The following is a 16,577-nucleotide window of genomic DNA, read 5'->3' on the forward strand; positions in this document are numbered from 1 at the left end:
AGAGAGAGAGGAGAGAGAGAGAGAGAGAGAGAGAGAGAATTTTTAATATTTATTTTATTTTTTTTAATTTTCGGCGGACACAACATCCTTGTTGGTATGTGGTGCTGAGGATCGAACCCGGGCCGCACGCATGCCAGGCGAGCGCGCTACCGCTTGAGCCACATCCCCAGCCCTATTCTTCATTCTTAAAATGTGTATTTAGCTGACCTTTTCATCATTAATCTTTAAAAATTTCATCTCATTTGAGGAAACATAATCCTAATATATCTAGTATTGTTGACTTAAGATTTGTATCCTACTCCGTATACTTTTGTTTTTTCATACCAGGGATTGAACCCAGGGTCGCTTAACCGCTGAACCACATCCCTGGCCCTTTTTTATATTTTTTATTTAGAGACAGGGTCTCACTGAGTTTCTCAGGTCTCACTGAGTTTCTCAGGTCTCGCTAAGTTGCTGAGGTTGGCTTTGAACTCATGATTCTCCTGCCTGAGCCTCTGGGATTACAGACATGCACCACCATGCCTGGCCTCAGTATACTTTTTAAAAAATTGAACTGTGTATGTGGATGTAAGTGTCACAAAGATATACTATCTTCAAAAATATAATTTTTTTAACTTTCTGTGTAAAGCTCTCTAATTTTTTTTTCTAGTTCCTTCCCACATTAGAGACCCAAAGCAGCATCACATTTAAAGATTCACTTACTTAAAAATAATATATGGTAAAAAGTTTTTGAATAGTATAGAAATCTGGACAATGAAAAGTAAAAATTTTCTCCTGTTTCCCTTGCACTTCTTTTTCTCTTGCCCAAGTATAACTAGCATAGTCTTGCTTCTATTTTAATACTTGTATGCTGACAAATACATATATAAATAAGCCATATAAATGTTTTAGAACAGTGTATGAATGCCTCTTCCACATATTTGCCATTTCTAGATAACATTGAACTTTTAAATATAAGTGCATTGGTGGAAAAATATATCTCATTATTATCATGTTCTCTTTGAAGATAGGAACATCTTTCAGCATGTTTATGGAACATTTGTATTTTCTCCCTGATGTGTATTTGTTTCTGGATTAGTAACTTCAGATAAGTTTAAACAAATGTTTATATTTTAAATGACAAAAATTAATAATGGCATAATTTTCTGTGTTCTATTTATAAATATGATAATCATTTGTAATAAAGGAGAGTAATTTTAAGCATGAAGTTTTAGAGTTTAAGGAGAAATTTACCATGTGTTATGGTGTTCACTTAAATTCCTAGTTGCTCAGGAGGCTGACACAGGAAGGTTAGGAGTTTGAAGTAAGCCTGGGCAACATGGAAAAAATATATGTAGACACATACACACACACACACAATTTTTCATGTTTATGTTCTTAGTTGGGTTGGCTTTCTATTGGCCTAAAACCTCACTCTGAAATTTGCGGACTATATTGAAAACCTAAGTAAAATATTACTCCTTATCCTTACCCTGGGTACTGGAGATTGAACCCAGGGCTACCCTACCATTGAGTTACATCCCACTCCTTTTTTATATATTTTTTTTACTTTTTGAGACAAGATCTTGATAAGTTGCCAAGGTTGACCTTGAACTTGGAATACTTCTCTCTGCCTCCCAAGTTGTTAAATACCATCTTTTAAAAATTTCTGCTCTTTAAATTATTAAGATACAGTCTTAGAGATTTTATGAATTTATAATGTGCTAGTCTGATGGGAAATTTCAAGGATGATATTTTAATTTCACATTTCAAGAATTGATTGTGTTTATAGTGGCATAGGAGAAAGAAGGATAAGGAGTTTGTGGGGATGTTATTTGAAAAAATATTATATTTATATTTATTTGTTTATGTTGAAATTTTAGATTCTGACTCCTTTTTTACTAAGAAGACTAAAATCTGATGTTGCTCTTGAAGTTCCTCCTAAACGAGAAGTAATTGTTTATGCACCGCTTTCGAAGAAACAAGAAGTCTTTTACACAGCAATTGTGAATCGTACAATTGCAAATATGTTTGGAACCAGTGAGGTATAGTGTGTGCTTGTGAATGTAACATGATAATAAAACTTCACAATTATGTCAGTCTTATGGCTCTTCACCTGTTCTCAGGATTTTTTGTTATGCATTTGTAACTGAAGTATTAGGCATAAGACCAGAAGCAGAAGTTTTTTTTCTAGTATAAATAATCCTGAAATTTAGTTGGTGTCTGCATTTCCTGCTCTGTGATCATCTGAAATGCTTGTTAACAAAATTTTAAATTCCTATGTCAGATTAACCTTAATTATTGCTGTCTGGGAATGGATTTAGAAATGCATTTAATGCAAGTACACAGCTGGGTGTGGGGCTATATACCCCTGATCCCAGCAACTTGGGGAGCTGAGGCAGGAGGGTTCTAAGTTTGAGGCCAACCTCAGAAATTTAGTGAGATTCTGTCTCAAAAATTAAAAAGGGATAGGGGTATAGCTCAGTGATAAAGTGCTCTCCTGAGCTTCAATTGCCAGTACCAAAACAAAAGCAAAAACAAACAAATGAAAAAAACCCCTCACTGTTATTTGATATACACCGAAGGCTTGCCATCTGTACCATTTTTCTCCACATCCGCAGTTCCTAAGAAGTGGAGATGGGATGCGATTATCATGTAATGAAATCAGGAAACTCATAAATTCTAATGTCTTACATATCCTTTATTTCTTTCTTCTGAGCAATAAAGATACTCTCACTTTCAAATGTTGTTTTCAGTGATAAAACAAATTTTACACATTTGTATTTGAGTATAGATCATGGCTGTGAGGTAATTGTGCCTTTGGGTATTACTAAAAGTTGATGAAAGAGCCAGCATGGTGGCATATGTCCTAATCCCAGCAATCCAGGAGGCTGAGGCAGGAGGATTACAAGTTCAAGGCAAGCCTCAGCAACTTAGATCCTATCTCAAAAGAAGGGGGTTAGAGACTGTGGATATGACTTAGCGTCCGTGGGTTCAATCCCTAAAATTGCTGAAATTTGCTGTCGTCTTCAAAATTGCTGAAAGAGAAAATTAGTATTTATTTAAGTCTTAAAAGTCAGTTTGTACACAAAAATATTATACTTCACTTATAGGTAGGACTTCATTGTCTAGCTTTATAAATGGGTATTTTAATTTGTTCTTTTTTAGAAAGAAACAGTTGAACTAAGTCCTACTGGACGACCAAAACGGCGAACTAGAAAATCAATAAATTACAGCAAGATAGATAACTTTCCTAATGAATTGGAAAAACTGATCAGTCAAATACAGCCAGAGGTGGACAGAGAAAGGTGTGAGTTTAAAATAACTTTTAAGTATTCAAACTGTGATGTGTTTTGTATTTCTTATATGTACACATTAATGTTTTTGATAGAACTGTGGTGGAAGTGAATAGCCCTATAGAATCTGAAGTTAATCTGAAGCTGCAGAATATAATGATGCTACTTCGTAAATGCTGTAATCATCCATATCTGATTGAATATCCTATAGATCCTGTTACACAAGAGTTTAAGGTGAATACTGTTTAATAATTTTGTACCTTTAACATTGGGTTAAAGTATTATTTTGTTTGGTTTATTTTTTAAAATACTGTGTTGTGTATCATCAAGATTATAATCCAGTAAACTGAGTCTTCCACCACCCCCATTCCACCCCACCCCAAGTTTAGAGAATTTAAGGAGGGTTGGAATGATGGTCTTTTTGTGTACAGTCCAACTTATTTCCTTACAGCTATATGAACAGTTAGGAATTATTCTGAATTTTGTAAAGTAGTCAATTTCTATTTTTGCTCTCTTAGAGATAGTTGTCATTTTTTCAGTATTCCTTTTAGTTAATATTTAGCTTGTCAAAATCTGCTGCTCATTAATTATGAGTCACAAACGGCTACAGAAGAAAACCAAAAAGTTGATAATAGTTGGGGACTTTCAGATTAAGTGAATGAAATTGCAGTTGATTAAAAAAAATAGCATAGTGTTAAATTGTTTTTAGTGACAAAGGATTTCATACTAATTAATAGCAGGGTTTCTCAACCCTGGCAGTATTGACATTTTGAGCCAGATAATTTTTATTTAGGAGGTAAAGTCCTGTGCACTGTCCACGTTTATCAGCATCTTTGGCCTTTGGTAGCCAGTAGGTCCATTTTCCCCGTTTGTGAAAACCTAAAATGCCTCTAGCAATTGCTGAATGTCCCCTTACGGTGGAAGGCAAATTTGCCCTTATTAAGAACCATACTTTACACTTTTGAGTAAAGAAAATAAAGCTTTCCTACTCAAGTGGAAATCTCTTTCTGAAGGAAACTTCACCAAAAGATTAACTTTTTTTCCCCCAAGCTAAAAGATAAATGTTTTATTTAACCTCAATAGTTAGATTGGTTTTACACTCATGTTTTCTTAATTTTTACTGAGAATTCTAATAGCAATGTTTCTCCATATTTCACGCAGTTATAAACCTCAGCATACACACAGTGAGTTTGACAAATTCTTTGACGGACTGTGGTTCTCAGATAGGTTCATGATTATACTTGAACTTTTGTGTGAGATCACTGAGTTTTCATTCTAGAGTGTCTTGAAGTAACTACTGATTTAAAAATAATAACAAGGTCAATTTTTTGAAAAGTTTTATAATGATTTATCACTGAAATTGTATGTTTTTAATTTTTATAAAGCAAGAGATTAGTAATTATAGTGACATTTTTCTTCTTTGTCCATTTTTAAAGATTGATGAAGAATTAGTAACAAATTCTGGGAAATTCTTAATTTTGGATCGAATGTTGCCAGAACTGAAAAAAAGAGGTCACAAGGTGGTAATTTGTGTGGAATTTTTATTGTTTCATTATTTTTTATGAAGCAGTATGGACACTATGCATACTAAGATATCTCAATTTCAGGTGCTGCTTTTTTCACAAATGACAAGAATGTTGGACATTCTGATGGATTACTGCCATCTTAGAAATTTCAACTTTAGCAGGCTTGATGGGTCCATGTCTTATTCCGAGAGAGAGGAAAATGTAAGACTATTTATGTCATGCATAATAAAATTATAACTTTTGTAGTACTCAGGGATTGAACCTAGGGACAATTAACCACTTAGTCACATCCCAACCCTATTTATTTTTCATTTTTATTTTAAGACAGGTTCTCATTATTGTATATATAAACGTGTGTGTATATATATATGTTTATACATTTATACATATAAACATGTCCTAAACCCTGTTAGTACATAGAACATTATCATTAGCCTAGAAAGGTTTCTATCTCTTCCAGGTTAATCTACCCTCCTCACCCACTTGATTTTTTTAGGCAACTGTTACTGAATTTTTTAACCAGTTTTTGCATTAGTTATTTTTATTTAAACTTTTCTGTGAAAAATTTTTAAAAATTAAGATGGTAGGGCATGGCTAAGTGGTAGAGCGCATGCCTGGCATGCATGAGGTGCTAGGTTCCATTCTCAGCACCACATAAAAATAAATAAATAAACAAAATAAATGTATTGTGTCCATCTACAACCAAAAATTTAAAAATTTAAGATCTCCTTAGTAAGATAGGTATTTGAAAAATCAAGTTAACACAAGAAGAGATTTTTATTAGTTTACGTAATTGTTTTGAAAATCTGAAAGACTGATTTGGCCTCTCTTGGAAAATCCTTCGTGTGGTATAAGAAATAAATATCTCAATCCCTGGTCCTTTTTTTTTGGTGGCGGGGGTACCAGGTATGAATGCACGGGTGTTTAACCGCTGAGTCATATCCCAGCTTTCCCATTTTTAAATTCGTTTTTTATTTTGATACAGGGTCTCCCTAAGTTACTGAGGGTGGGCTCATACTTGTGATCCTCTTCGCTTAGCCTCCCAAGTTCTTGGGATTACAGGAATACAACACAATTCCTGCCTAAATTATGGCTCTTTCTTTGCTTTTCTCCTTCCTTCCCTCACGAGGGATTGAACTCAAATTGACACATGCTAGGCAAGCATTCTACTAAGACTTAGCTACATCCCCAGCTCATCCCATCCGAAGTCTTAATGGTTGAAGTTGTTGTGTTTACATCTTTTTTGCTTTTAGATGCACAGTTTCAACACAGATCCAGATGTGTTTATCTTCTTAGTGAGTACACGAGCTGGTGGCCTGGGCATTAATTTGACTGCAGCAGATACAGTTATCATTTATGATAGTGATTGGGTAAGTTGAAGGTATAGCAGTATGCTGTTGATATTTCTAATCTGAATTTTTAATCATCCTTATATATATTATAATAATTTCACTTATCTACTTTGAGAAGTGTCTGTTTTAAGGTCAAGAGTATTGATCATTTTTTCTGCATATATTAACTTGTAATGCTTTCTTTTGAGTCTTTAAACATTTTCATGGTTTGTCATTATAGAAGTTACTGTGTAAGTCTAAAATGAGCTAAGGCAACACAAAAAGTTTAATAAAAGTTGCTCATTGGATCATGAATGATGAGTTTATGCATTAACTGTGAGTTAAAGTTAATTTTATTCTAGTACTGTTCAATGTTGTTCTCTTTTTCCTTTTAATTTGAAGAACCCCCAGTCTGATCTTCAGGCCCAGGATCGATGTCATAGAATTGGTCAGACAAAACCAGTTGTTGTATATCGCCTTGTTACAGCAAATACTATTGACCAGAAAATTGTGGAAAGAGCAGCTGCTAAAAGAAAACTGGAAAAGTTGATCATTCACAAAAGTAAATGATACTGTAGTCTTTTGGGTTTTTTTTGGTTCAGTTTTCTCTGTGTGTGTTTCTGTCATGACCTTTTGTTATTGTCTAATATCTTTAGTTGTAGATGGACACAATACATTTATTTTACTCTTATTTATTTTAAAATTTGTTTTCTTATACCTTTATTTTATTTATTTTTTATTTTTATGTGGTGCTGAGGATGGAACCCAGGGCCTCACATGTGCTAGGCAAGCACCTACTTATTTATTTTTATGTGGTGCTGAGGATTGAGGCCAGTGCCTCATACTTGGTAGGCAAGGGCTCTACCAGTGAGCCACAACCCTAGCCCTCATTGTTATTTTTTTTTTAATATTTATTTTTTATTTGTAGTTGGATACAATACCTTTATTTATTTATTTTTATGTGGTGCTGAGAATCAAACTCAGGGCCTCGCATTTGCTAAGTGAGTGCTTTACCGCTGATCCACAACCCCAGCCCCCATTGTTATTTTCTTTATAATAAAAGAAATTGGTGCAACTTGATAAGACGTGGTTTAAAGCAAGAGTGGGATATGTGGAGTTGCTAACAGCCTACATTAAGTTGGCAGTGATAGACATAAAGTACCTTAGCAATTGTTTAGATGTGGCACAGATGGGAAGAGAAGGGTCTGGGTTAATTTTAAGGTGCAATATCTTAAACTCTAATGAGGAATTTGGTGTGATATTTTTATTGCATGTTTCTGATTAAGATAATTGCTTGTCAGAAGTTTTTAATATTTAGTATTTAATATATTAAATACTAGAATAGTATTTGTATATTGAGGGAGTAATATAAAAATCCATTTAAGTATTGAATATCGTTTAAATTTAGATAAATTTTATTGATAGTGTTAATGATCACAACATTTGTTTTCAGATTTTTTTTTTTTTTTTAAGTCACTCGGGTTTGAACTCAGGCACTCAACCACTGAGCCACATCCCCAGCCCTATTTTGTGTTTTATTTAGAGTTGCTTAGTGCCGATCTTTTGCTGATCTTCTTGCCTCAGCCTCCCAACCAGGTGTTCACCATTGGGTCCTGCCTGCTTTCAGAATTTTAAAAGGTTAATTTTACACAAAAAACTTTGACACTTTTTTATGGAGGTATAATATACACAGATCTTAAGTGTACAGCTTAATTATGACAAATGTATACACTTATATAACTCATCCACATTTAGAACATTTTCGTCATCCAATAAAGCTTTCTCAGGTACCCTCTTCTATCATTCACCTTGCATGTCTGAGCTTATTCCACTGAGCAACTGCTATTCTGATTCATATATAGATTAATTTGTTCTTTAACTGTTTATTTTTATGGGTGTGTATTCTGTTTTTCTCCTGTGAATTTTGATTAACATTTTAATATTCATCTGTTTTGTTTGTATTAGGAAGATTTTACTTGCTGAATAGTTTATTTATCCATGCTTTTTTGGTACCAAGGATTGAACCCTGGGGCACTTTAATCACTGAGCTACATCAATAACCCTTTTTATTTTTTATTTTGACACAGTGTCCCTAAGTTGCTTAGAGTCTCACTAAATTGCTGAGGCTGGCTTTGAACTTTCAATCTTCCTATCTCGTGCTCCCTAGATGTTGGTGATCCCTCTTAAGTTGCTGGGATTACATGTGTGCACCACCATTCCAGCTTATCTATTCTTTTGTTCCTGGACATTCCAGCTATTTGAATAAGCATGAGTTTTTGTGGACATGATACATTTATTAGTTCTTGTTTTTGAGAGGAGGGTATGTAGTCTGGGGATGTGTCTCAAGTGGTGGCGCGCTCGCCTGGCGTGCGTACGGCCCGGGTTCGATCCTCTCAGCACCACATACAAACAAAGATGCTGTGTCTGCCAAAAACTAAAAAATAAATATTTAAAAATCCTCTCTCTCTCATCTCAAAAAAAAAAAAAAGGGGGAGAGAGAGGAGGGTATGTGTGTGTCTATTGGGAACTGCTAAACTCCTAAGTGAACATATCATATTATGCTTCCACCAGCAACGTCTGAGAATTTCAGTTGCTTTTCTTTTCACCAACATTAAAGGGTTTTTTTGTTTTGTTTTGTTTTGTTGTTTTTTGTCCTTTTAAAAATGTAATCCCAGTGGCTCAGGAGGCTAAGGCAGGAGGATTGCAAGTTCAAATCCAGCCTCCGCAATTTAGTGAGGCCCTAAGCAATTTAGTGAAACCCTGTCTCAAAAAGGGTTGGGAAGGTAGCTCAGTGGTTAAGTGCCTCTGGGTTCAATCTCTAATACAAAAAGTAAATAAATAAAATGGCAGCCATTCTGAATAGTTTGTAATTTATTGGATTTTAAAGGGAATTTTAATATGTTGCATTTGTTAAATTATTTTTCTAGATCATTTCAAAGGTGGTCAGTCTGGATTAAATCAATCTAAGAATTTCTTAGATCCTAAGGAATTAAAGGAGTTATTAAAATCTAGAGATTATGAAAGGTAAGCCTTTTAATTTTAGAAAAACTACTCATAGTTTTGATTTATTTAAACATACTGGAATATTTTGTTTTTATAGGGAAGTCAAAGGATCAAGAGAAAAGGTCATTAGTGATAAAGATCTTGAGTTGTTGTTAGATCGAAGTGATCTCATTGGTAAGTATCTCTCATGCTTTTAGTCTTTATGGAAACTTTAAAAGATAGACATAAATAGAATAGTGTCATGAATCCCTTGAACAATTAATGCATTCAGCTATAGTAGTTCGCAACATTTAGCCAATCTTGTTTCATTGATATTTCTCTTTTGTTGGAGAGAGACTTAAAATCATATGTCAAACATGATGATATTTTGTCCACAAGTAGTTTATTGTGAATCTTCCTCTGAGAACATGTTTTTAAATAGAGCCATTATTTAACACATCTAAGAGAATAGCACTAGTACTTTTTTTTTTAATATTTATTTTTTAGTTGTAGTTGTATACAATACCTTTTATTTTATTTATTTATTTTTATGTGGTGCTAAGTATGGAACCCAGGGCCTTGCCCGTGCGAGGCAAGCACTCTACCACTGATCCACAACTCCAGCCCTAGCAATAGTATTTTAATTTCATCTCCTCCTACCTCCAAATCCATTCACAATTCCTCATTTGTCGCTTTTTTTTTAACATTTTGAATTGCAATTCTAATTATGTCTCTTCTTTTATAGTATCCCTGTATTTTGTTTTTCTTTGCCATTGATTTATTGGAGAACTTAGGTTATTTGCTCTATAGAATGGCCTGGGATTCCTAAAATGTCTGATTTTCCTTCCCTTTTTTATGTGCTTCAGCTTGTTCCTCAATATGCATATTTTCAGTAAACTGATAAATAGTTCTTAATACTTAATTATATTTAAGTTCCATGTCTTTGCTATTATTTTATATCAGGGGCATGTCTGGGTTTCTGGTTTGTAGAGAGCTAAGATTGATCATTCAGACAGATCTGAATACTTCAGACTTTCTTGTGAACTTTTATTGAACTTCATGGTTTAAAAAAAAATTTTTGTTAGTTTTGTTTTAGATGTTGATGGACCTTTATTTTATTTTAAAAATATATTTTAGTTGTAGTTGGACACAATACCTTTATTTTTTAAATTTATGTTGTGCATGGGATCGAACCCAGGACCTCGCATGTGCTAGGTGTGCGCTGTACCACTGAGCCACAACCCCATCCCCTGATGGACCTTTATTTTATTCATTTATTTATATGTGGTGCTGAGAATTGAACCCAGTGCCTCATACATGTAGACAAGTCCTGTACCACTGAATCACAACCCAAGCCTGGGACTTCATGGTTTTTAACATGTTGGTTGCTTAGAACCATTATTTCCTTGGGGATTTACAAAATAATGATTTTCTTGTTTTATCATTTTAATTTATCTGGGATTAGTCTAACTTTCCTATACTGAGATATAGGAAAGATAGGATAAATTGCTTTTTTATTCATCACTTAGAATAAGTTGCTACCTACAATGATGACGATAAATTATTTTGAAAACAAAGGTGATATTTAAAATCCACACTCTTGTTATTCATTTTTTGAATGGTGGCAATATCATACATTTTATGTATTTTATTGTATTTCAAATAAAATACCTATCATGGTGTTCACCTTTTCCAATTGTACTCAGTGATATTGTGCTGACACTTTGAAATTGGTAGATATATATGCCATACAAATATGCAAAAACTTCAAACTAGAGTGTTTGGAAATTGTGAACGTTTATTAGCATACCACTGGGTTTTTTGTGACTCATTGAATTGAAAGAATTTAAAAATGTACTATAGATCTAAGTTCTTTAGTAGATTTATTTTGTGAATATTTTCTCCCTGTTTGTAGCTTATTAGTGTCTTTTGAACAGCAAAAGTTTATATTTTTGTTGAAGTCCAGATTTACCAAGTTTTTTCCTTTCAATCATGATGTTCTTAAAGTGGTAAAGAACATTGATCTAGATTACTACAGAAATCAGGAATAAAAAGCTCTCACTTTTACAGTGTAGAAAGAGGTCTTAAGAACTAATACCACAAAATATTGATAGGCTAAAGGAATAATAAATTGGAATCCAGATTGCTTGTATTTACAGATGGTCTGATTGCCTCCGTAGAAAGTTCAAGGGAATCTGGAAGCTTTTAAGTAGAAGGTTGCTTTATAATTAATTGTGTATCATCAATTATTTAGTAAATAAAGTGTTTGCAATAGCTAAAAATTTGGTTAAAAAGCCTATAATTAAATACAAAAATCTTGGCCTGGGACTGCAGCTCAGTGGTAGAGTGCTTGCCTCACAAGTGTGAGCCACTAGGTTCAATCCTCAGCACCACATAAAAATAAATGAATAAAGAAAGATATAAAAAATTATTTAAAAAATACAAAAATCTTAAAAGAGATTTGACCTCCATGGACAAAATTATGAATTGTTGAAGGTTATTAACATAAAGACTGAATAAGTGTATAGATTTAATGGATAGGAGTATTCAAATCAAAATCCTTATCACTTTTTAAGAATAATGAGTTTTAATTAAAATTTATATATAAAAATAAAGGGTGGGGCTGGGGATGTGGCTCAAGCGGTAGCATGCTCGCCTGGCATGCGTGCGGCCCGGGTTCGATCCTCAGCACCACGTACAAACAAAGATGTTGTGCCCGCCGAAAACTAAAAAATAAATATTAAAAAAAAAAAGAATAAAGGGTCAAAAACCAAGGTAATTTGAAAGCATGAGATACTCTACGCAAGGTATTGTCTTATTAAAATGTTATAATCAATTAAGACAGATGAATTAGTGGTATAGTATAGTGACCCTAGGAAAACAACCAAACTTTGGAAAAAGAGTGAATGAAAAGGCATTTCAAACCAGAAAGGGAAAATTCCTTTTGGTTAATACATGATGCAGCATAATTATTAAACAGGGAAAACTAAACCTGGATCCTCCTTACCTCACAGTTCAACACACTCTGCCATTTAGCTATATCACCAGTCCTTTTTATTTTGAGACAGTCTTACTAAGCTGGCTTGGATTTCTGATACTCCTGCTTCAGATCCAAGTTTCTAGGGTTACAGTTGCAGGTGTGTGCCACCATGCCTGGCATTTAGGACATTTTTTGATAAGTTACCAATCTAAGTATATATTCAAAACCTGATTTTTGGGTGGTGGGATGGGCACCAGGGATTGAACTCAGGGGTGCTCAACCTCTGAGCCATACCCCTAGCCCTATTTTTATTATTTAGAGACAGGGTGTCACCAAGTTGCTTAGCACCTCACTTTTGCTAAGGATGATTTTAAACTTGCAATCTTCCTACCTCCAGCTTCCTGAGCCACTGGGATTATAGGTGTATGCCACTGTGCCTGGCTTAAAACTTAAGTTTTTTGTTTTGAAATATTTTTTAGTTATACATAGGCACAATATCTTTATTTTGTTTGTTTATTCTTATGTGAGTCTGAGGATTGAACCTAGTGCCTCACATGTGTGAGGCAAGCGCTCTACCACTGAGCCACAACCCCACCCCCTCAAAACTTAATTTTTAAAAATATTTATTTATTTGTAGTATGGGAGACCGAACCCAGAAGCTTGTAGATGCTGAGCAAATGTTCTGCCACTAAACTACATCCCCATTCTTAATATTAAAAGAACTTTAAAAAGTTAGGAAAAGGTATGAGTTTAGGATTGGAAAGGAATTAAGATGCAAAGCTCAGTTATTATAATGAAAAAAGACTTTAATACATTAATATTAAAGACATAAAACAACCTAAATAGATACTACATATTTGCAGTGATTTGGAATGTTTATAAAGGTAAGTTTTTCATGATATCTTGCTTCTCGACTCTTAACCATGATTGGGCTTCTTTTTAAAACATCTCTGAAAGCATAATTAAAATTGGTGTTCTGTTTATTGCCCTACGTATATGTCTTAAATTTAGCAGAAGAGATTTTAACCAGTAAATTGAGACTTCATAATGCTTGTTCCCTATAGGCTAATTTTAGTTGTTGTAGAGTATACCTTTTTCTTTTTGTTACTTTAACACTTAATTGTCAAAAAAGAGAGTGTCCCACACATGGGTTTTTACAATTTGGACATATGATACACTTCTTACAAAATTGTATTGGAAATTTATGATTTTTTTCCAGGTTCCTACCCTTTTTTTCCCCCAAAAAAAAGTATTTGTTCCAATATTTTTCTTTTAGATCAAATGAAGGCCTCAGGACCGATTAAAGAGAAGACAGGGATATTCAAGATACTAGAAAATTCTGAAGATTCCAGTCCTGAATGTTTGTTTTAAATTGAAGCTAAATAATGACTTTTAAAAGTTCTTGTTTACAGTTAGTAATTTACTTATTGGTTTGGAAATTCAAATTGTCTACTATTTTGTTTTTATTATATCATTTTACATAATGTAACTAGCACCATTGCATACTTAATAGATTATAATTTTCTGAGCCTTTCTAAGAAGGAAATGCATATTAAGTTTAAATTTTCAGTTAATATTTGAGACTGGGTAGTACTCGTGAGCATGGTCTGATTGTACTTCACCATTGCCAGATTTATACAGTCTTCCTGTGGAAGTTTAGTAAACATCTCTTTCCCCCCTTTCTTTTAGCAATATGGTTCATAGGTTTTGGGTACTTCAGTTATGGAGTAGGCTTTGGTGGGGGTGAGATTTGGATTATGCTTTTTCTTCTTGAAGTAACACATTGTTTGATTTTAGAATCTATAAGATAGTTTGTCAATAAATGTTCGTTATAAGATGATCTCATTAAATTATTTTGTCAGGAAAGTAATAGTCCAGGTTAAATAATAACAAAAGACAACGTGTATTGGGATTCAACATTTTTGTGCTTATTCAGTTTTATTCACTGGTACTACAAGAATATATGGTATAAAGGTTTTAACTCAAAATTGAGTTAACCCAGAAAATGTTGTGGAAGAAACTGTAGTAGGGTCTTGTCATGAGACAAGAAATTGGAAATAGTATGTTATACAGGACAAGAAAAATGCTGAGAACTTATAGGAGGGAGGGTAAATTGAACTAGAGAGACGGAAGCAAGATTCTGGAATCTAACCCAAAATCCATGAGAGGAGAATAAAGGCCAAAAAGGGAAGAATTTAGGCCTTGCATGAAAGGGTAATCACAACATGAAGAAGAGAAATTTTGAATATACCCTGGGAGAGAGGAGGTGCTCCTTGACCCACAGGTTTTTCTATACTGGTTGTTAAGGTTTCAGGGAAAATTACTTTTGTTATATATATATATTCACGAGCAGATCAGATGAGAATGCTTTCAAGTTCCTGGAACTTAGCCTCAGGAGAAAAAACTGTCTTAAAAGAACATTTGAGCAAGAGTTTTTTTTATTAATAAATGGAAATATTTGCCAGTCAGAGAAGCAGGCTATCTAGTCTTGCTTGAAATTCATCATCTATGACTTCAGTGAATTACTTATTTGTTGTACTAAATTTTGACAATCTGTTTTCCTAAATTACTATTTTATAGCTTCATCTCTGTCATATCTCTGATATTTCCTCCCTCTCACCAGAAAAGAACTTTTCAAGAAGTTATCACTACATCTGTTGTTCTTTGTATTTTTGTCTTTTAACTGTCAATATGTTGTCGTAGCCAGAGCCAACTGAAAAGCCTTTTTTCTTTCCTTTTATAGCAAAATCACTTTAAAAATTTGTCTATATCATTGTTTTTCGTTTGTCTCTACCACTCCTGTCACCCCATTTTGTTTGGATTTTCATCTCCATCATGCTGTAGGAATTGATCTTCATGTTTCCAGCTACCTCTGCAAACTCATTTTATTTTATTGGTATTAGGAATTTAACCCGTGGGCACTTTACCACTAAGCAACATCCCCAACCCTTTTTATTTTATTTCAAAACAGTCTCACTAAGTTGCTAAGGCTGTCTTTGAACTTGCTATCCTCTTGCCTCTGCTTCCTAAGCCACTGGGATTACAGGCATGCACCACCAGTTCAAAACTCAAATTCTTACATATGTCTAGAGTTTCCATGGATAGCAGGGTTTGCTTTTTCCTATGTCTGTGGACCTGCTTGTTTCTCCATCTTTCTTTGATTCCCTTTAGCTCTAGTGCTACAGTACAAGAGAGAAGTGGTACTAGAATGTCATACTACTTGGGACAAGACAAGTTAATGTTGGGGGAGTTGAGAAAGTTCAGGTCTCAACAAACAGGACATGTGCCTGCAATCCCAAGACGGTCATAAAATATATCACTGGTAAATCCAATGTACTTCACCATTACTTTTGTTCCTCATTCAGATACTTGCATGGTTTGTTTGTTGCTATCCAGCTCACATTTCACACCAAAATAAAATTTCCTGTTCTTTGTCATGAATGATACTTTACCTGCCATTCCAGGTGTGCTTTCATAATGACAAGATTGGGCATTTTTTCTGTCTTGGTACCTTTATGTAAGAGAATATGTTGAAGACAAAGCAGGAATAAATTAAAGCAGTCAATCAATACAATGGATTTAAAAAATACTCCTATTTCCTAATAATAAAGATTAAAACCTCCAATTGGATTAGTTTGTCAAGTGCTAAATGGAAAATTTTAAAGGAAAACTTTATAACCTGGATGTGTTATAGACAAAAGTATAAAGGGCAAAGAATCTCTTAAAAATTGTAAAACGCGAAATGGTTTTTGTTTTAGCAGTAAACTAGACATTAAAGTCTACAGTTGGGTTGAAGGAAAGAAATTACAAATTACTTTCTATCCAACTATAGTATTTAAATGCAAGGGTAGTAAAGACAATTTCAGATGTACAAGATCTCAAGATTTGTTGGACATTAGGAGGTAAAGTGATGGGCCCAACCCTATGAAGTGTGCTAGAAACAGCCTATCATATGCTTTAGGTGGACACAATATCTTTATTTTTTACTTTTATGTGGTGGTGAGGATTGAACCCTGTGCCTCATGCATGCCAGGTGAGCGCTTCCACTTGAGCCACATCCCCACCCCCAAAATATACTATTCTTAAATAGCAGTACTTTGGGCAAAGCAGAGTTGTAGCTGAGGACCAGTGGAAACTGGATAAATTTCAAGCAGGTAGCTGATGTCACTGAAGAGTTAGCCTATGCTTTTAGAATTAGGGCTGCTGTTGTCAAGAACTAGCTTTTGAACCATTTCCTTTACACAAAGGTACCTGTGACCACCTTGCTTGCAACATGCGTCCTTTTCTGAATGGTTCGAAGTGCTTTTCTGGCTGTCAAAGGTGCTTTAAAAAGTTTTTGTAAGCATTTCATAATACGGACTCTGGCAATTCTGTAAAATGAGAATGTGGGGTTGAAGTGAGATCATTAACAAAAAGACATTAAATTTGATAATAAATTGTTTGCCTGAATTCAGGACAGGAGTAAATGATACAAGTTAATGCA

At 34.1% G+C, this 16,577-nt stretch overlaps 1 protein-coding gene across 1 annotated transcript in view; it reads left to right on the forward strand.

Moving 5' to 3' along the window:
- Positions 1-16,376, forward strand: part of HELLS (helicase, lymphoid specific) — a 41,280-nt gene extending 24,904 nt beyond the window's left edge. The window contains exons 13-22 of the mRNA XM_081267893.1: positions 1,863-2,024; positions 3,148-3,287; positions 3,371-3,509; positions 4,712-4,795; positions 4,883-5,002; positions 6,055-6,171; positions 6,535-6,694; positions 9,060-9,156; positions 9,233-9,309; positions 13,371-16,376. Of these exons, the coding sequence (XP_081124019.1) occupies positions 1,863-2,024; positions 3,148-3,287; positions 3,371-3,509; positions 4,712-4,795; positions 4,883-5,002; positions 6,055-6,171; positions 6,535-6,694; positions 9,060-9,156; positions 9,233-9,309; positions 13,371-13,465 (1,191 nt within the window). The 3' untranslated portion in view covers positions 13,466-16,376. The remainder of the gene's footprint in view (positions 1-1,862; positions 2,025-3,147; positions 3,288-3,370; positions 3,510-4,711; positions 4,796-4,882; positions 5,003-6,054; positions 6,172-6,534; positions 6,695-9,059; positions 9,157-9,232; positions 9,310-13,370) is intronic.
- The last annotated feature ends 201 nt before the right edge of the window (positions 16,377-16,577 follow it).

This window comes from Spermophilus citellus (genome assembly GCF_964194105.1).
Source record: "Spermophilus citellus genome assembly, chromosome: 15".
Classification (NCBI taxonomy): Eukaryota; Metazoa; Chordata; class Mammalia; order Rodentia; family Sciuridae; genus Spermophilus; species Spermophilus citellus.